The sequence below is a fragment of the Mus musculus genome, chromosome 17 (assembly GCF_000001635.26).
Source record: "Mus musculus strain C57BL/6J chromosome 17, GRCm38.p6 C57BL/6J".
Classification (NCBI taxonomy): domain Eukaryota; kingdom Metazoa; phylum Chordata; class Mammalia; order Rodentia; family Muridae; genus Mus; species Mus musculus.
The window spans coordinates 25,182,281-25,201,767 of NC_000083.6; the positions used below are offsets into that span (position 1 = coordinate 25,182,281).

Sequence of the window (19,487 nt, forward strand, 5' to 3'; positions counted from 1 at the left end):
AATTACAAACATACATAGAGCTTCTTATGTGTCTGGTAAGGCTCCAGCTCAGGGCCTCATGCTTGCATGGTGAGCACTTCACAGATTGAACCACCTGTCTTGCCAGCCCTAAAATGTCTCTTTCTGCCTCTGATCTGAGACAGTCACTGAGACTGAGATGGGCTCATTGGTCATTGTCAGAGGCTAGCCCACCCAAGGATGAAACTCTTAACTCTTGCTGTACCTCCTTGTCTGGTCCCATGGGCTATCCTGTGCAGCTTGAGCCTGGCTCTCCTACAGTATCCAATCCAGGAAGCCTGATTCCCGTTACACCTTAGGGCCCTTAAGCTCCATTTCCTTCTGAAAGCTCACCCTGGTTTGCATGTTCCCTATAGTTAAGGGCCTAGGTGCTGTGAGGTCCTTGCTAGGAAACTGGTGTAGCAGTGTGGGGTTCTGTGATGGAACAGGTGGGGTGGGGCCCAGGGAGGAGGACCTTGGTAGACAGGTGCCTCTGTTGACACAGCAGCTCTTAGTCAGGGTCCTGGGTTGGGCCTCTTAGTGTATGGGGCGGGGGGAACCTCACAGGTGTTGCTGGGCTCCCGACATCTCTATCATTGCTCCTGCTCTAACTCAGTGAGAGTGCCTTGAGGAAGAACAGAGTGGAGTGTGAGGCTTTTCCCGTTAGTAAGTGGCTCCCGGTCACAGGAGGCTCCTGATTTTGTTCCATCCTGGGCTAGATTACAGCTCAGAGTAAGGGCATTTCCCAGGACCCTTTCTTTCCCACAAAGCAGTAAACATCCAAAAGCTATGGTCACCTTCAGGATGACAGAGTGTGCTTCCCCAGGTGGGAGACCTTGAGCAAAGAGCGGGCAAAACCACCTGCAGGGAACAAGGCAAGTGAGTTTGCAGGCTGCTCCCAAATCCTGCAGTTGCAACAGGTGTAAATTTCCCCCCCAAGCTTCTGGATCCAATTGATATCAGACCCCTATTTCCCTGCATGGGGAGAAGTTCAAGTCCAGTCCCCCAGCAGAGGAGTTTCAAGTGAAGACAGGACAGTTGGGCTGGGTTTTTGTAGCTGAACTTCATGTCTTCAGGAGCCAGGTTGCTGCACTGTGAGTTGTGTGTCTCCCCTCTATGCTGCCTAGTGAGGGCACCCTCTACCTTCTTGGAGTGCTGTGTAAGACTGGCCCTCACTCTAGCAGGAATATCTACATCACTAACAGCCAAAGGCTGAAGGGTCCTTTTCCTGCCTAACTTCTCCCTTGTCATGCATGCTGTGGTGCCCTCAGACACCCTCCTGAGCAAAATAAATCATGGGGACTCTGCTTGCCCAGAAAGGAACTCACAGCCCCATGAGATAGAGGAAGAGGTGTTTTTTTGTTTTTATTCATGTCACTGGTTTACAGATCAAGAATAAAATCGGAGTGATAATCATTATTGAGCCCTGCGGTAAGACCAGGTGTAATATAACTCACTCTAGCTTCTACACAGCACAGGTACTAAGAAGACAGACACCTTTAGGGCTGATCCTCTTTTTTTTTTTTTTTTTTTTGTATTTTAAATTGGGTTGATGTTAAGCTGTGTAGTACTTGGGACCAGTGATTCTCTTCTATCTGCCTCCACAGTATTGGGATTACAAGGTTGCCTGGCTGATTCTGACGATGCAGAGCTTCAATCAGCTTCCAGATCAAAAGGCCAGGTGCACGTTAGCTATGGGAGTGTAATTTCAGAATCGCCTCCCTGTAGGCTGTCCGAGATCTGGTCAGCCTATGGTCTACACAGAGCCATTTCCATTCTTCCTGAAGGCAAATGGATTCTGGGGACCTGGGATAGTCTAGGTGGAGGTGATGTTTCTACAAGCCTTTTCAAAGGGACGGCCAGGCCGGGAGGCGTTTAAGGCGCGAGGGTTTCCCGCCTCCGTGCCTGAGAGCTCGGATGGAGCGCTAAGACTGGAAGATGCGCTCATGGAGAACAGGGACCAAGTCCCTCCCGGACGATGGTCCTGGAAAGAAGCCAGCAGATGCCACGGGTTCTCAAGTCCTTGGGCATCACACTAAACAGCCTCGGGCCAAGCTCTTCGGAGAACCGAGTCTGCTTCACTTTCAATCCGCCGCGCCGGATCAGGTCTCAATGGAAGGACCCAGAACGACACAAACCCGTAAGTCGTCCAGATAGTGATCAGGGCGAGGCCGGAGACGGAAGAGCTAGCGAGAGGAAATGCATCATTTCCGTTGCGCCGCTGGACCCACGTTTTGTAGTCGTGAAATTGGATGTGAAGTTCGGCTTCCGGTTTTGTGCGACGGAAGTGACGAAAGCGCGGTGCGCCTCAGCGTGCGAGTCGAGGTCGCTATGAACAGTGTCCTGTGCTCACGGGCTGCGGGGTGAGAGCCGTGAGGTGCCGGTGCGTGAGGGTGGGAGGTGGCCGTGGCTCCGGGACGCTTACTGCTGTCTCTCTTCCAGAGCGGTCCGGGCTCTGCGGCTCGTGGGCTGGGCTTCGCGAAGTTTGCATCCGCCGCCCCGTGGCCGGTCTCCAGCTCAGCCTGCAGACAGGGAAGAGGAGGACGACGACCCCAACCTCCCGATCCAATTTTCCGGCAGCAAAGCCACCCCGATCCGCTGGACCGTGGAGCATTCCCTGGGGAAGCCGCAGCAGCGGCCCTGGTGGAAAGTGCTGCCGCTCACCCTCACACTCGTGGCTCTGGTTGTATGGTGCTACCAGAGGGAGGAGAGCGGCATGGACCTGTGGTTGAGGCAGGTGTTGGAAGAGGAGGACGAGGAGGAGCCGGAAGGTCCTCCGGAGGAGCTTGAAGCTCCGGCCCTCTACGGGGCTAGAACGTAACAGGGTGCGTGCTGAGGAAGGGACTAGGCAGCCGTCCTTTCGTTGTTGAATTTGACGATTTCTGAACTGGTTCTGCGCATGTCCTCGTTGCTTAAAGGACTTGGATGGCGCTCTTGGCGCTGAGACACAAGAACACAGCACAAAGTTGGAGGCTTGAAATCTGATCTTTGCCGAACACCAATGCCCAGTGATTACGTCCATAGAACTTTTGAGGTTCCTAGAAAAGGTTTTGGGTGCACCTTATGCTCTTGAGTTATGATGTGTTCATACAGCCTAATCATGTTTCCAGCGTTCATCTGGTGGAGGTGTTACCTGCAGTTCATTCGCTTTCCGAGACAGACTAACTGCTGAAGTGTAATTACCTATATGTGTGCAACATCAGTTGAAGCTATTTTAAAAACTAACAAATGGAAAATACATTTGGTAAAGTCTAATGAACTCAATTTTCTCACCTCCCCTTTCATCATCAAGTAGGCTTTGGTTTTTTTGTTTTGAAACACAGTCCCCCTATTTAGCTCTGGCAGGCCTAGAACTGGCTATGTAAACCAGCCTTGCTGTAGACTTAGATATCAGCCTGCTTCCTGCTTCTGCTGCCATCTTTTTTTTTTTTTTTTTCTCTTCTGCTCTTCATTCCCACATGAGAACTTAAAAACTTGACAGAAGTGGTAGGGTATGCTTGTCATCTCAACACTTATGAAACTGAGGCAGGAGGATCCTAAGTTTGGGGTCTGCTTGGGCTACGTAGGGAGGGCCTGTCTCAAACAAAACAAAACATCAATAATATAGTGGGTTGGTTTTTTTTGTTTGTTTGTTTCTGTCTTTTTCACAGTGTTGTGATTGAACTCAGGAGTCTATTGTGCTATCCTACCAATGAGGTCTGTTTCCAGCTCACATAGAATTGCTTTTGCAAAAAAAAAAAAATGTTACATTTCATGCAGTGGGTTCTCAGTGCTGCCAGGCTGATAACTTATCTGAAGTGATGTGGGCATTTGAACTCGTGAGCAGAATAAGTGGGGACACTCACTACACCTCTGCTTTCTCGTTTTTTTTCTTTCCTTCCCCCTTTCTAATTTTTCAAGACAAGGTTTCTTTATGTAGCCCTGGCCATCCTGGAATTCTGGCTGTATCCCTGGCTGGCCTTGAACTCAGAGGCAGAGGCTGCGTCCGCCTCCTGAGTGGTGGGATCAAAGGCGAGCACCACCAGATCTGAGTTTCACATCTATTTTACGGATAGGAGAATAGGTGTGTTAGCTAAAGGGTTACTTAAATGTTTATTTTATTTATTTATTTATTTTTTGTGCTATGCTTTTCCAATTTCCCAAATAGACTGTAGCTTGTGTTTTTCCTATTGTTTTCAGCCCAATGAATTCTCTGGGTGAGTGCCCAGCAAATATCAGGTAGGGAGAGGGCCTGTAACTAACTATAAGCCAGCTGCATGTACAAGACAGTAGATAAACTGTTGGGCAGAAAGAAATGATTGAATAAAACATGTTCTTTTGAGGGAGGAGGAGTTAACGTAACTGACGCTTACAAAATTAGATTTACTTTATGTGTATGTATGTGCATCACATACATGTCTGTTGCCTATACAGGTAAGAAGAGGATGTCAGATTCCCTGGAACTGGAAATACAAATGGCTATGAGCAACCATGTAGGTTCTGGGAACTGAACTTGGGTCCTCTGGAAGAGGAGCCATTCACTGTGAGCAATTTCTCCAGCCCCAACAGCCACTTTGTGTAAGCTCTTGAAAATGGAAAGGCTCAGTAGTGTTGGAAGTGAGCTGTTACACAGATAAAAACCTGTTAGTTCTGTTCTGAGCCATAGCCCTCGAGTACCAGCTTCAATAAAAGGACACGTCTGGCCCTTATGTGGGTGTCACAGGTGATGTCTGCAGAGGAATAAAACACATCTTTTGATGAGAGACCTTTGCCCATGTCCACAGTCAAGGTCGCTGAGTTCCACCATCACTGCTATTTGCTCTCTGTCACACCTTACAGAGCCAGCTTCTCTCTCTCTCTCTCTCTCTCTCTCCCTCTCTCTCTCTTTCTCTCCCTCTCTCTCTCTCAGATTCCTTAGGTTGTCTTGTGTGTTTCTCCAGGCTGGACTTGGGGGTTGACCTAGTTTTCATTCCCTATCCCTCAGCAGTCTGAGACACATTTATTCCTCTGTAGGTTCCCCTGTCTGCCCTTCCCTGCTTGCTCATTCTTCTATTTGATCTTTGAAAAAACAATGTTTCTGTTTGCTGGGACTGCCTACAGCTCACTATCCATCCACATGCTTGTGCAACCATTAAAATAAGTCCTTTAAACTAAGTTAACTTCAGGGTCTGTGGGCTAGGGGAAATGCTCAGGGATAAGTGCTTAGCCGGCATGGACCTGGGTCCGGGCACGCACATGGCTCCGGGTTCTACCTCTAGCACCCAAACCAAACCAACTCACTCTCCAAAGTTGTCAACAACTCAAAGAATTTGTCTACAAAAATGTCATATGAAGAAGTCAGTAATCCTACCAGCAAATGGTAATTTTACCTTACTAGTACTTTAAAATATAGCATACATACCTGGACCGTGTATGTCTCTCTGTTAATATTTTAGATCGTGTTTCTGGAAATGGGATAGGTTTTCTGTAATCCTCCTTTCTGAAAACATCCCTCTCTTTTCTGCCCATTCCTTTCAGAACACTTGTGGCTGTGCTACTCAGACTTTATCCCTCAGAGCACACCCGCAGTTAGCAGAGGAGCTGTGGTCACTTTACACACCAGTGAATGCTAGCCCTGGGTTCTCCCGAATTCATCCTAGCACTTGCGAGTCCTGCCCGCCACGTGCAGTTAGCATTCTGCGGACCCCAGATCAGTCTGATTACTGACCACCCTGTACATCCTTTACCCGATGGGCTCATCTGGCAGCATCTTACGCTGTGTTTTTAAAAAAGTGGCTCAACAGAATTCACACTCGGATTATCCTTAAATTCACAAATTTAATAAAGGGGCGACCATCGTCACAGTCTAATTATAGACTTTTTCCAGTTCAAAGAAACCTGTGCCCAACAGCAGCCCTGGACGCAGAGGCCATCATGGGGACTCTACACCAACGGGCGTGTCCCGCCTTGCGCCTGTAACTTGCTGCCGTGGTGGGCCGGCAGAACCTGTGTGTCACCCCCGCCGCACAGCGCGCGTGGGCGAGGGGTCGGTGGGGGCGTGGCCGGCGTGGCGTGCCCGGGGGTGTGGCCGGCGCGGCGGGGGGCGCAGGGGGCTCGGTGCGGGGGGGAGATCCGGGGGCGCCGGCGCGGCGCATGCGCGCTGCATTGTTTTGACTGAAAATGCCGTCGGTTTCGAAAGCGGCGGCGGCGGCGCTGAGCGGGTCCCCCCCGCAGACAGAGAAACCAACCCACTACAGGTCAGTGCCTGGGCTGCGGTCCGTGGCCTTCTGGGCGCTGCGGCGCAAAGCAGCGGCCCGCGTGCGCCACGGGCCCCGGTGTCGCCGCTGTGGGTGCGCCCCGCCCGCGCCCGCGCCCCCGCCGCCAGCTCTTGCGGGTCACGCCGTCCAGGCGCGGGCCGCCGCCTAAGGTGGAGTGGCAGCGCCCAGGGTTTTCGGTGACCCCTGGCTTGGGGGCTGGACTTGCTCCTGGTCTCCGGCGACCCCGCGCGCCAGACTGGAGTCTGGGGAACAGCGCCTGCGTTCGTAGCTCAGGGCCGCGCCTGGGCTGGAGGTGGGCGCACGGCCATCCGGACTCGAGCAGTCGCTGCCTGAGGTTGAGAGGCGGTTCCGGGGTCTGGGGTGACCTCTGGGCTGGGGGCGGAGCCGCACCTAGAGTCCGGTGGCCGCTTGGTTGTGAGCCCGGGGGTCGTTTCTGCGGCGCAGAAGAGGGGTTGCGCCTGGTGTGGGCGGGTGGCGCTTGCAGTCCATCTGGAACCTATGAAGGTAGTCGAGCGGGAGACCGGGACTGAGGATTGAGAGGTGGCTCCAGGGGTCAGGGACTAGAAGGGGGCAGAGAATGGAGTGTACTTCTGTAGAGTTACCTGGGATCAGAGTTGGTGATGGCCTGCTAAGAGGAGGTCTATGCCTCGTGTCCGGGAATCTTCTTATCTGGGGACTGGGAAGTGGTATTTGGGGTCAGGGAACGGAGAGTCTGCCTGACTGGAGTTACCTGGTCTCCGAGTTGGGAAGTGACACCCGGGGTGCTTTTAAAAAAGGAGGGTACCGGGCCATGGCAGTCAGGATCGCTCAGTGTGTGTGTGTGTGTGTGTGTGTGTGTGTGTGTGTATTGCCGGGGGTGGGGGATGCTTCTCGTCTGGGACCCTGCCCCGCCGCATCCCAGGGGCCTCCAGCCGGCGGTGGCTGCGGCCCGCAACGCTGTTTGTCTTTTTAGGTATCTAAAGGAGTTTAGGACAGAGCAGTGCTCCCTGTTTTTGCAGCATAAGTGCAGCCAGCACAGGCCGTTCACCTGTTTCCATTGGCATTTCCTAAATCAGCGTCGTCGCAGACCGCTCCGACGACGCGATGGCACCTTCAACTACAGCCCGGACATATACTGCTCCAAGTACGATGAGGCCACCGGCCTGTGTCCCGATGGTGATGAGTAAGTGGGGTTCCGGTGGGTGGCTCATGGTCTTTCCTCAGGATTGGTGTTGACTCTCTGATCAACAGGTTTTTGAGGTTTCTGGTTTTTTGTTTTTTTGAGACAGGGTGTCTTTATGAAGGCCTGGCTGTCCTGAAACACTGTATGTAGACCAGACTGGCCTCAAACTCATAGTGATACCTGTCTTGGCCCCTTAAAGTGCTGGCATTAAAGGTGTATGCCACTACACTGGTCTCCTTGCTTCTTTTTAACACCCACTACCTGTAGAGGGAACCTCATTTTTATTCAAGACTTCTCGGGGTCAGTAGAGTAGTGTGCTTGAGGGGTTCCCTGTTTGTAGGCTAGTTTCCTAAAAGATGATGTATGTGTGTTGTAGGTGAAAATCTTTGGTAATTCAAACTGATTTTGATTCACTTACCACCCCACCCCATCCAATGCTCTACTTTAAAACTGGCCCATGTTTTGCCAGCCATCTGATTTAAAACGGTTTTGTGTGGTCAGTTGTAAGTGTGTCATGTGTAACATGTAAGTGTGGAATATTTTCTTGCTTATGTATGTATTTTAAAGAAGAGTAGCAGAACTGTTATTCTGATAAGGATTTGTGAATTGATTTGTGGACAGGAGCCCGTGATCTGCTTATGTAGGCTAGGACTCTTTAACACTGTGATGCGTTCTGCTCATTTGTAGTTGTTTTTTTGTTTTGTTTTGTTTTTTTTAATGGTAGGAAAGTTGTTTTATTTGCACGTTGTCAGTTATGTAACACTTTTGGATTTTAATAAGTCAAGGTTTTGTTTGGGTTAGTTTATATTTTACAAGTTTCCTAATGGTGTTATGAACAGATGTCTTTCTTTGTGTGCATGTGTGTGCTTGTGTGTGCAGGTGCAGAGTGTGGCGGCTCACGCGCCAGTGCGTACACACACGATTGGAGTTCTCAGGTTAACCTTACATGCTGTTCTCACCTTATTTTAAAACAGGGTCTCTCACTGGCCTGGAGCTGGTTAAATCGGCCAGACTGGTTGGCCTGCCTGCAGGTGCCAGGGGCCAGCTGTCTCTGTCTCCCTAGCATTGGGATTACAAGTGTGTGCCACTGTGATCAGTGGTTTTGTCGTTGTTGTTTTGTCTTGTTTTGTCTTTAATCAGAGTTCTGGGGATCAGACTCAGGTCTTTTTGCTCTCGAGGCAGGTATTTTACTGATGGGCTCTTTGTCCAGCTCCAGACATCTTGGTTTTGAAATAATGAAGACAGAGAAAGTCCAAGTGAGACTTTGTGTTCAAAGGGAGGTGGAAAATAATATCAGGAGGTGCTAAGTTCTTCCTTTGGGCAGTTTGGGGGTGTGGGGTTAGCTTCCTGTCCTGAGGTGAAGTATTGGTCTGTCTGTTTTTGGTTTTGGTTTTTTTGCCCCCACCCCCACCCCCAGACATGGTTTCTCTGTGTAGCCTTGGCTGTTTTGGAACTCTGTAGAGCAGGCTGGCCTCGAACTCAGATCCACATGCTTCTGCTTCTCAAGTGCTGGGATTAAAGGTGTGCACCACCACCGCCCGGCTAAGATTGTGCACATGAGCGTTCAGGACAAAGACTGGAGGATCTGCTAGCCCTCAAGTTACAGATAGTTGTGAGTTACTTAGTGTGAATTCTGGAAGCTCAGCTTGGATCCTCTGCAAGAGCAGTGCATGGTCCTGACTGCTGAGCCATCTCTCTAACCCCAACCCCTCACAGAAAGGTTTTAAATGTATATATAGCTGCTGTTAATGTAGCTTGAGGGCCAAGCTAGATAAACAGTGTAGCCTGCTGAGCTTCAGTTACAGTGGTATAGAGCCAGCAGTATAGTTCAGTGAGCAAACAACATTTACTGCCAAGTGAAGATTGACTTAAACTTAATGACTTTAACTTTATCTCAGGGACTCGCATAGTGGAGGAAGAAAACTCATACACGTTATCCTCTGACTCCTGTACATATGTTATAGCACATATGCATGTTTGCACGTGCATTCACACACATACTATCTAAATACATACAATGTATTTATTTTTAGAAGTAGCCTTTAGTCCTGGCTGCTCTGGAAGTCACTATGTAGACCGGGCTGGCTTTGAATACACAGAGATCCACCTGCCTCTGCCTCCTAAGTGCTAGATTGAAGGTGTGCAACCACCTATGGTATTTAGTCTACCAAAGCTGTGCTGCTTACATCCTCTTGAACTGGTGGTTCCTTTAAACATGTTGTTAGAAGACAGGTGACTGTCTGGCTGAGACCCAGGCTCAGTTCCTAGTTTTCCATGTTCTATTGGTCACCTTGGGACTGCGGCTACCTGAGCCTGGAGCTGGAAGACAGGAGGTGAATGATGCCAGCCTTGCGTGCGCCACCACGCCCAGCCCCCAATGATAATCTTAATTTGTAAAAAGAAAGCATGTTTTGCTAAAGGGTTGGCTCAGTGGTTAAGAGCACTTCCAGACGACCCGGGTTCAGTTCCCAGCACCTGCGTGGTAGCTCACAACCCACTTAGGACTCCAGATCCAGGGAATCTTGACACTCTACTGAATTCTGCAGGTGCCAGGCACACACACATTAGACAGAGAAACATGCAGATACGACACTTAAACACATATAATAAAATGAATCTAAAAATCAGTCATGTCTCAGACAGTTTGCGGTTCTGAAACTCAGTTGGCCTGGTATTGGAGCATGTCACAGCTGGGCACCCACAGTGTGTCCGTTCTTCCTGGAATGAAGTGTGCTGCACTCAGTATCACCTACAGCTGGTCCTCCTTAGCTGTGTACAAATGGTAATGAACCACATACAGTCAGACATGTTAACTGACATTCTGTGTGTCTGACACTTCAGCGTCAGGGGTGTCTCAGGGAAGATTTTTGTTTGTGGCTTCTCTGGAGCACATGGAATGATTTGCCCCTCAGGAAGCATTTGACAGGCTGCCTCCACTGGGAGTCTGTGCTTAGTGATTACCGAGGGCTTCCCCATCACTGCACATGTGGGATGGGTGGAGTTTTTCTTCCTGAATTGCACTTCTGGCTCATGCTGGGTTGCCATAGGAATGATAAATTAGATAGGACCCTCCAGATCAATGATGGTGGGGCTTCCCCTTTATATCAGGGTCGTGAATTTATTTTATTTTACTTTTTGCATAGGTACTACCAAGCAATTAATAAACACTTATTGTAGTACTGAAGTAAAACCCGGGTCCTCACGAAAGCTAGGGTTAACCTCCGAGCCACATGCCTGGCCCTACAAATAAATTATTTTAAAACATCGCCGTTTCTCAGAGTAAAGGCCCTTTAACCAGTGAGTGGTAGAGTGAGCACTTGGTGTTCTTGATGTGGGGTCATCCCGGGGCTCCGGACCTGTTCCAGGAGGGCAGCACTGGAGAGTGTCTCTGTGGGCCTCTTCTTTCTATCCTCGCCCTTTCCTTCTGGCTTTCCTACCCTCCCTGACCTCAATGACCTCCTCCTTCCCTCTTTCATCTCTCCCTGTAGAGTTCTCCCACTTCTCCCTGTGGACACACCCTCTTTGGGAAAGCTTGCTGTCAAACAGTCTCATGGTTAAGATTCCCAGTCGGTAGCTGTCTTAGGGTTTCATTGCTGTGAAGACACCATGATCAGGACACCATGATCAGGCAGACATTGCCTTGGGACTGGCTTACAGTTTCAGAGGTTTAGTTCATTGTTGACATGGCAGGAAGCATGGTAGTGTGCAGGCAGACATTGTGCTGGGAGAAGGAGCTGAGAGTTCTACATCTTAACCTGTAGGCCGCAGAAGGAGACCTCAGAGCCCACCCCCACAGTGACACACTTCCTCCAGCAAAGTCATAGCCCCTAATAGTACCACTCCCTGCTGGCCTCTGGGGGCCAGTTACATTCAGACTACCACAGTGGTCAGCCCTTGCTGCCTCCTCCCATGATTCCCTTTCAGCCTGTCCTTTGGTAGCTCTTGGAGCCCTACAAACTACTTCACTGCAGGATTTGGCTCCAAAGGGTACTTCCTGCTTCATCCCATCCTGGCTGACAACTTGCCCTTTGTTCTGGTGGGCATAACCTTTTCCTAGGATGGGCCTTGCATGATAGCTCTGGGTCGTGTGTGGTGGGCCTTGCCCCCGTGGGAATGGCCTGCTTAGTTAAGTTAGCTGGCTAACTAGTGGTGGATCTGTCTCCCAAGCCCATTAGGCAGCAGCTAGGGCAGTTGATAGAGTTACTTTCATCTCTGTGCACGTCCAGCACTGGTGCTCATAGGGCTGCAAGCAGATTCACTGTCTGTGTCTCTGTCTGTGTCTCTGTCTGCCTATCTCTTTTTCTGTGTTTTCTTGAGACAGGGTCTTACTATGTGACTTTGGCTGACTTCAGACTCACAGAGATCTGCCTGTCTCCTGTCTCTGCCTTCCACATGCTTAAAGTCATGTGCCATGACAACCAGTACCTCTCTTTTGAGGTAGTTTCTGAGGAGGAGAATGGGACTGGTACACAGGCGGAAGCTCTCCATTCTTATGGGAGGCCAGGTGTGGCACCTCCATATGATCAGGTGCACATTACTTGGTAAGGTTAGGTGTTTTGGGTATGTCTTCCTGAACTACAGCAGGCAAAGAGTCTTCTAGGGGGCCAGGAGTGTGTCTTCATGGTTGTTTGGATAGGGAAGATTCACGTGGCCCCCACTGCGTGCCTGCTATTTTCTGACTTAAGCATTGTCCCTGGCCATGTAGCTGGCTAAAAGCTTCCATCTGTCTTGTTTACACGGAAAAATTGGACTCAGAAATTTGATGGAACTTTGCTGTGAGTTTGGTTTAGTTTGGTTTGAGTTTGTTGTTGTTCAGGCAGGTTTTCACTCTGCCACACAAAGTGGGCTTAACCTTTTGGCAGTCCTCCTGCCTCAGCAGCTGTGCTGCTGGAATTATAAATGAGCTCTCACCCGGCTTGTTTTGCCTTTTCTGAGCAGCAGGCCTCATTTCCCTACTTGGTTCATGGGCAGTCCACCCCAACCCCAACTCCTAAGGACACGTGAGGCATCTGGGGACAGAGATGTTGTCTAGATGGGCTTCTGGAGCAGAGGGGGTGTTTTTCATTGTGGCTCCTGATGAAACTTTGTATTGGTCAGTGATCTGTTGCTGTGATGAGATACAATGACCACAGCAACTCTTACAAAAGAAAGCATTTAATTGGGGCTGACTTATGGTTTCAGAGATTTAATCTATTATCATAGCAGGAAGCATGGCAGCACACAGGCAGTCATGGTGCCGGGAAGGAGCTGAGTGTTCTACATCCAGATCTAAAGGCAACAGGAAGAGAAATCGTAGCCTTGGCTTAGACTTAAAACCTCAAAGCTCACCCCCAGTTACACACTCCTTCAATAAGGCCACACCTCCTAATCCCTTTTAAGCAGTGTCACTCCCTGATGAGCAAGCACTCAGATGCATGAGTCTATGGGGACTTCTTATTCAAACTTCACCTTGTTGGCAACTTGTTGGGTTCTATTTCTCTTCTTCTCCTCCTCCTCCTCCTCCTCCTCCTTCTCATCCTCCTCCTCTTCCTCTTCTTCTTCCTCCTCTTCTTTCCTTTCTTCTTCTCCTCCTCCTCCTCTTCCTCCTTCTCATCTTCCTCCTCTTCCTCCTTCTCATCTTCCTCCTCTTCCTCTTCTTCTTCCTCCTCTCCTTCTCCTCCTTCTCTTCCTCCTCCTCCTCCTTCCTCTTCTTCTTTCTCTCCTCTTCCTCTTCTTCCCCTTCTCCTCCTCCTTCTCTTCCTCCTCCTCCCTCCTTCTCCTCCTCTTCCTCCCCCTAAGATTTATAAATTTTCTAATTTATTTGCTTTTATTTCATGTGAATTGGTGTTTTCCTTATGTGTATATCAGTCAGTATAAGGGTATTGGATACTTTGTAGTTTAAAACACTTGTGAGCTGCCATGTAGGTACTGAGGATTGAATCCAGGTCCTCTGGAAGAGCAGCCAGTGCTTTTAATCACAGAACCATCTCTATAGCCTCTTGATTTCCCCTCCCCTCCCCTCCCCTCCCCTCCCCTCCTCTCCCCTCCCCTCCCCTCCCCTCCTCTTTCTTTCTCTCTCTCTCTCTCTCTCTCTCTCTCTCTCTCTCTCTCTCTTTCTTTCTTTCTTTCTTGTTGTTCTTATTTGTTTTTGTTTTTGTTTTTTTTTTTCAAACAAAGGGTTTCTATTTGTAGCCCTGCCTGTCCTGGAATTCAAGTTGTAGCCTAGGCTGGCTTCAAATTTAGAGATCTGCTTGCCTCTGCCTCCCAAGTGCTGGGATTAAAGGAGTGGCCCACCACCACCCAGCTTGGTTTTCCGTTCTAATACTTAGAGCATCGAGTCTTGTCTTGATGGCTGTGGCATGCAGTTCTTACATATGATGCCTGCGTGGAAGGACCCTTATGCAGTGTTTCATATACAGACCTATGGGAGAGCAGTAGTGGAGGTGTGTGTTTGTAATCCCAGCACCCAGGAGCCAGAGGAAGGCAGAGCTCTGTGAGTTCAAGGCCAGCCTGATTTACAAAGCAAAGTCCAGGGCAGCCAGGCCTACATAGTGAGACCCTATCTCAATAAATAAATAAATAGATAAATAAATAGGAACACTTGTGAGGCCTGAGGCCTACATAGTGAGACCCTATCTCAATAAATAGATAGATAGATAGATAGATAGATAGATAGATAGATAGATAGATAGATAAAATAAAAAGGAGCACTTGTGAGGCCTGAGGCTTGTGTGAAAGCTAGCCTCCTTGTAAGTTGAGTGTGTCCTGCAAACTTGTGCGTGAGTGGAAGCATGAGCATGATGGCTGGAGAACTGCATGTAGGAGCCGTGCTGCCACTGGCTTTGGAGGGAGCATATGCTCTTAGTGGCTCCAGGATGCTCAGGGTAATGGAATTACAATCCAAGCACATGCTGGGATATGCAAGGGACTCGTGTAAAACGTGCTTCCAAGGCTGCAGATTCTAGGCACTGAGCTCAGCAAGAGCTTGCTTGCCTTAGAGTAGAGCAGGGGCCAGAGGAGGTGACAGGAGGAAACTCCTGAAAGATGTCAGCTTGGAGGACAGAGACATCAGCTTAAAATATGTGTAGTTGTGAATAAATTGCATCTTTCAAGATGAAGTCTCTTGGAGGATGTCCCTGGAAGGACCATTTGGCTTGTCGAATGTCCCTGTGTTTTTATGTGCAGTAATCCCTGAGGATCTCTTTTGGGAGATGTCCTCTGCATGCCAAAGCCAGCCACCGTGAGCTTTTGAGTTAAATTAATTGCATTGAATTAAATATGTAAATCAGGTTGGCCTTGAACTTGCAATGTCTATCTCCCAAGTGCTTGAGACTAAGACATGCCCATAATCGAGGCCGTTCTTTTTGCATTTGGTCCAAGTTCAACTTTGAGGTCGTGGAGTAGTGGGCAGTGGCTGCCTGGCTGAGCAGAAAAGAGTGCCAGGTAGTGGGAGTGCGACTGTCCTAGGGAGAAATCTCAGCCTGTGCTCTGGTTGCCATGGCAACGGTCCTAGAGCATCAAGGTGCCCCTCAGCACAAGGGTAGTTAAGTTGTCTCTGCAATGTGGGGACCTCTCTAGAGCCCTGTCTCTTTGGAGTGATGTTTTTCTGTCCCCCATCTTCTCTGACGGGATGGCAGTTGGAATGAAAGACTGCTAGAGTGGAGGCATCCCTGGGTACTGCACAGGTAGATGTGGGCTGCAGTGGAGGCGAGGTCATTCATTCTGTTTGAGGACTTGTCTGTAGTATTGTCTTCATCTGTCTCATACACATGCGCATGCACACACACAGGCGCGCGCACATTCAGTGTGAGGCCTCTTTGTTCCATTCTCCTGTTTCTGTAGGTTGCTTATGACTCTTCTGGGAGTATATGGTCTTGAGCCTGTTGTGTGATTGTGACATGACATTGCCCTATCTCTTCCTGTTTGCCCCAGGTCCAGCCTTGGCTGTTCCTGACCAGGTCTGTGGCCCTGTTAATCTACTAAGACTCCTTTCCCTCATTCCTGGAAGGCATCAGGATGTGGGCCCAGGGGCCACCCCCACCTTCTCTGATAATAACTTGTCAGAAAGAGGACAAGCCTGTGTGCATGGCAGGAATGCACATTTGAGAATTTTATTCAGGGCTAAGAGTGTTAGTCCACACCTTTAATCCCAGTACTCAGGAGACAGAGTCAGGAGATCTGTGAGTTTGAAGCCAGCCTCATCTACATAGTGGTTCCAAGCCCCACAGATCTATGTAGTGAAATCTTGTCTAAAAAAATTTTTTTTTAATTTAGGACAGATGAAGTGGCTTAGATAAAGGTCCTTGACACCAAAGAACATTGTGAATTAAGTCCTGGAAATAACAGACTTGGACACATACAGAAAATAAACAATGTAATAAAATATTTTTTAGAAATATTTTATTAATTAATATTAGTAAAAATTTAGAAATTAAAATTTTAATTGAAAAAAATAAGTAAAGGCCAGGCCTAGTGGCACATAGTGGAGTTATATCTGTAATTTTGGCAATTGAGGGTTAGAGATAGAATTAGGAGTTCGAGGCCAGCTTGGGATACATACAACCTGTCTCAAAATACAAAGTAGGCAGGAAACTTTACCTTCCAGTTTGAGAGAAGAGATGGGCACAGCTTTGACAGTTGCTTGCTTCTTCTGTAGTGTAGCTCCTAGAGACAGTGAGATCTCCCTCCATCATTCCTGACTGTGTGCTGGCCCTTTAGTGCTTATTTATAATCAGATTAAAGTTTCTTGGAGATACTTTTGTTTTAAAGTCAGCAAAGGCGGGCAGGGGCTTTAGTTCAGTGCTCAGAGAACTTGTCTAGTATGACTGCAGCCCTGGGTTCAGTCCCAGTGCTTCCAGGAAAAAACAGAAAACATTGACTTAAAGTTACCTCAACAACCATAAGATTAAATAAAATAAAAATCTATAAAGAAGTCAGACGGTGGTGGTGCACACCTCTAATCCCAGCACTTGGGAGGGAGGCAGAGGCAGGTGGATCTCTGAAGTTGGAGGCCAGCCTGGTCTATAGAGAGAGCCTGTAATTTTCTCGAGAGTCAAGTCTCTGTCTTTATCTGATGTCATGGATTTTGGCACAGCAATTAGCAGTAATAAGGATAATGTCTTAGTTTGCTTTTCTCTTTCTGTGATAAAACATTTTGATCCAAAGCAGTTTCGGGGAGGAAAGGGTTTATCTGGCTCCCTTACATCACGGCCATCACTGAGGGAACGAGGGAGCATAAGCCGCTGAAAGCAGCCATCCCAGAAAAACTCTGCCTACAGTCTTGCTTTCTGTGGCTTGCTCTGTTTGCTTTGTTTTTCTTTCCTGTTTGTTTGTTTGATACAAGGTTCAGACCTGGCTGTCCTGGACCAGACTGGCCTCTTAACTCAGAGATCTGCCTGCCTCAGCTTCCAGAGTGCTGGTGTTAAAAGCATACATCACCACCATCTGGCTTAGTTTGCTTTCTTATACAATTCAAACATGCTCAGGGTCGGTGCCTCCCACAGTGGGCTGGATCCTCCCATATCAATTGTCAGTCCAAAAAAACCAAAAAACCCTCACAGGTTTGTCTACAGGGCAGTTTGATCCAGGCCTTTTCTTCTCTCTTTTTTTTTTCCTTTTTTATCTTTTTTTCTTTTTTTTTTTTTTAAAGATTTGTTTATCATTACAAATAAGTACACTGTAGCTGTCTTCAGACACACCAGAAGAGGGTGTCAGATCTCATTACGGGTACCTGATTACCCTGGCTTGTGTCAGATTGATAAAAAACCGATCAGCACCAGTAGCAGTGCACGGTGTGAAATACGGAAAGGTCGCACGCACGCCTCGGAGCTACCATTTTGGCCAGCAGCTTATTGTGAGGTGAAGGCAAATAGTCGCTTTGATGGGAGCCAGTGGTTTTCGATGTGTGTTTCAGATTCGGGCTGAGCACTTTGCGGAGGGTGGTAGAGTCGGGGACAGGTACTTGTTGAGTAGAGTCATTTCTAGTCAGAGCAGACCTTGGTGTGCAAGAATGTAGAAGCAGCCCTCCACAGTTGGCAGTGGGAAGCCGACGGAGTGCTCAGTCTGCTAAGTCCGCGAGAGCTAGTCAGTGTGTTGATCCCTCTGCTTCCCAGATGCCCTTACCTGCATCGAACAACTGGGGACACGGAGCGCAAGTACCACCTGCGCTACTACAAGACAGGCACGTGTATTCACGAGACAGATGCACGGGGCCACTGTGTGAAGAACGGGCTGCACTGTGCCTTCGCACACGGGCCCCTGGACCTTCGGCCACCTGTGTGTGACATCAGGTGAGTTGGTGTTTACCTAGGAACCAGCTCACCCACCGCTACTTCCGGCGTTATTGTTTCAAAGCATCTCTTTCTGAGCCTGCTTTGGGGACAAGATCTCCTGTGTATCCCACACTGGCCTCAAACTCTGTTTCCACTTGTCACTCCTTCTGAAGTTCTAAGGTCACAGTTTGGCACCACACCCAATTTATGTAGGCTAGGGAATAAACCCAGGGTTTCATGCATGCTACGAAAGCACACTGCCAGCTGAGTTCCGTCGGTGGCCTCCCCACGTGTTCTCAGTGCACCCTTGTGTATTGTGAGCCACAAAATGGGTGCAGAGGTCCGAGGCTTTCTGTGTACACCAGTGGTTCCCGGCCTTCTTGACACTGCCACTCTTTAATCCAGTCCCTCATGCTGTGGTGACCCCAACCATCAAATTATTCTCAGTGCAACGTCACAGCTGTAAAGTTGCTACTGTTATGAGTTGGAGTGTAGATATTTTTTGAGACAGATTTGCCAAAGGGACCTGGACTAGACAGGCTGAGAACTGCTGGTCTAGAAAGCTGCTTCCCGAGCTCACACTTATAGTAGCCTAACACATGGGAGGCTGAGTCAGGCTCAGCTGCCGTGAGTTCAAGGCTGGTCTGTGATGTATGTTGACTTAGTAAACATTAGGACATTCTGAGCTACAGCTGAGAGAGCCCTCTTCTCCAAAGACAGACAGACAGACAGACAGGAATGTGGTTGTGTACACCTTTAGTCCCAGTACTTGGGAGGCAGAAGCAGGCAGGTCTCCTTTAAGTTTTAGCACAGCCCGGTCTACATAGCAAGCTCTAGGACAGCCGGGAGGGCTGCATCGACTCTGTCTAAGGGGTGGGGAACTGGGGCAGATCTTTTCTAATGAACCAGCTCTACAGTTCCAGTTTGCGATAGAACTGCTGTCAGAAGACAAGGCTGCTGGGCCTGCTGCTGCTGCTGCCGCCATCTAGCTCTAAACCCTCAGGTAGTGTTAGTGAGGTGACAGACCAAGTGGCTCTGGAGCCATGGATTCTGCTGGCTTGCCCCACCTCCGGGAACCCTCGGGCTATAACTGCTGTACTGTGCTGTTGGTTGCAGGGAGCTTCAGGCTCAGGAAGCCCTGCAGAATGGCCAGCTCAGTGGAGGGGATGGTGTACCTGATCTGCAGCCTGGGGTCTTGGCCAGCCAGGCCATGATCGAGAAGATTCTTGGTGAGGACCCTCGGTGGCAAGGTAAGCCTGGGGTTGCTGGAGTCCTTGCAGGGGCGAGCCATGGCTTTTCTCCAGGTACCTGCTTCATCCGAGAGTTCTTACACTAGAGAAGAGGACAGATGGGAAAGTCAGGTTTCTCAGCCCACTGCTAACCGTGAGCCATTTAGGAAACAGGTGGCCAAGTGGGATTGGAACCTAGCCGCCTGGTCCCAGACTGTGCTGAGCCGTCACACTACCTTGGTGGGTAGTATTGGTTGGTTGTGGGGCTGAGGGAAGTATTCAGGGCCCACAACAACTTGGAGGCGGCCTGTGCCAGCGCACTGTATATTACATGTAAAATAATAGGGCATGTAAAAAAGATAAGGTAGGAATGTGAAAGGAAGACCTCTGGCTCACACATGTGCACCCAAGGATGTGTGCGCACACACGCAAGTCACCATCTTAAAGGGAGCAGTTGTGTTACATTAGGTACATTCACAGTGTGAACCAACAGAGCTACCTAAGTCTAGAACATTCTCTTCACCCTGAAAGGAAATTCCATATTCAAGGGTAGTCATGTGCGCCCATCCCTTTTCCTCATGTACCACATGGCCTGTGAAAGTGTTGTTGTTGT

At 49.0% G+C, this 19,487-nt stretch overlaps 2 protein-coding genes and 1 long non-coding RNA gene across 17 annotated transcripts in view; 2 read left to right on the forward strand and 1 right to left on the reverse strand.

Annotated features, from left to right (window-relative positions):
- Positions 1–2,280: 2,280 nt before the first annotated feature.
- Positions 2,281–5,382, forward strand: BC003965 (cDNA sequence BC003965). The gene is made up of 2 exons (NM_183150.2): positions 2,281–2,360; positions 2,440–5,382. Exons 1-2 carry the CDS (start codon positions 2,329–2,331, stop codon positions 2,816–2,818), a joined length of 411 nt encoding a protein of 136 aa, NP_898973.2. The 5' UTR covers positions 2,281–2,328; the 3' UTR covers positions 2,819–5,382.
- Positions 5,383–5,773: 391 nt separating this feature from the next.
- On the reverse strand, positions 5,774–7,190 carry Gm52286. The gene is made up of 2 exons (XR_003952239.1): positions 6,836–7,190; positions 5,774–6,729 (listed from the first exon to the last, which is right to left on the reverse strand). It is a non-coding gene; the product is annotated as a predicted gene, 52286 (long non-coding RNA).
- Positions 6,081–19,487, forward strand: part of Unkl (unkempt family like zinc finger) — a 46,083-nt gene continuing 32,676 nt past the window's right edge. Inside the window, exons 1-4 of one of the 15 annotated variants that reach the window (XR_003952198.1) lie at positions 6,081–6,212; positions 7,186–7,395; positions 17,487–17,663; positions 18,762–18,895. Coding sequence is in view for 11 of the 15 variants with exons in the window: in XM_006525022.4 (XP_006525085.1) it covers positions 6,136–6,212; positions 7,186–7,395; positions 17,487–17,663; positions 18,762–18,895 (598 nt within the window). In the remaining 4 variants the exon portion in view is untranslated. Of the gene's footprint in view, positions 6,568–6,633; positions 6,738–7,185; positions 7,396–17,486; positions 17,664–18,761; positions 18,896–19,487 lie in introns of those variants that run through there. The other 14 variants (XR_003952197.1, XM_006525022.4, XM_011246684.3 and 11 more) reach the window with 14 other exon arrangements.

Bases quoted from the DNA above. Each gene is read 5' to 3' on its own strand.
- BC003965 (NM_183150.2), top strand. From the start codon at position 2,329: ATGAACAGTGTCCTGTGCTCACGGGCTGCGGG. The intron at 2,361-2,439 runs GTGAGAGCCGTG...TCTCTCTTCCAG, and splicing joins CTGTGCTCACGGGCTGCGGG to AGCGGTCCGGGCTCTGCGGC.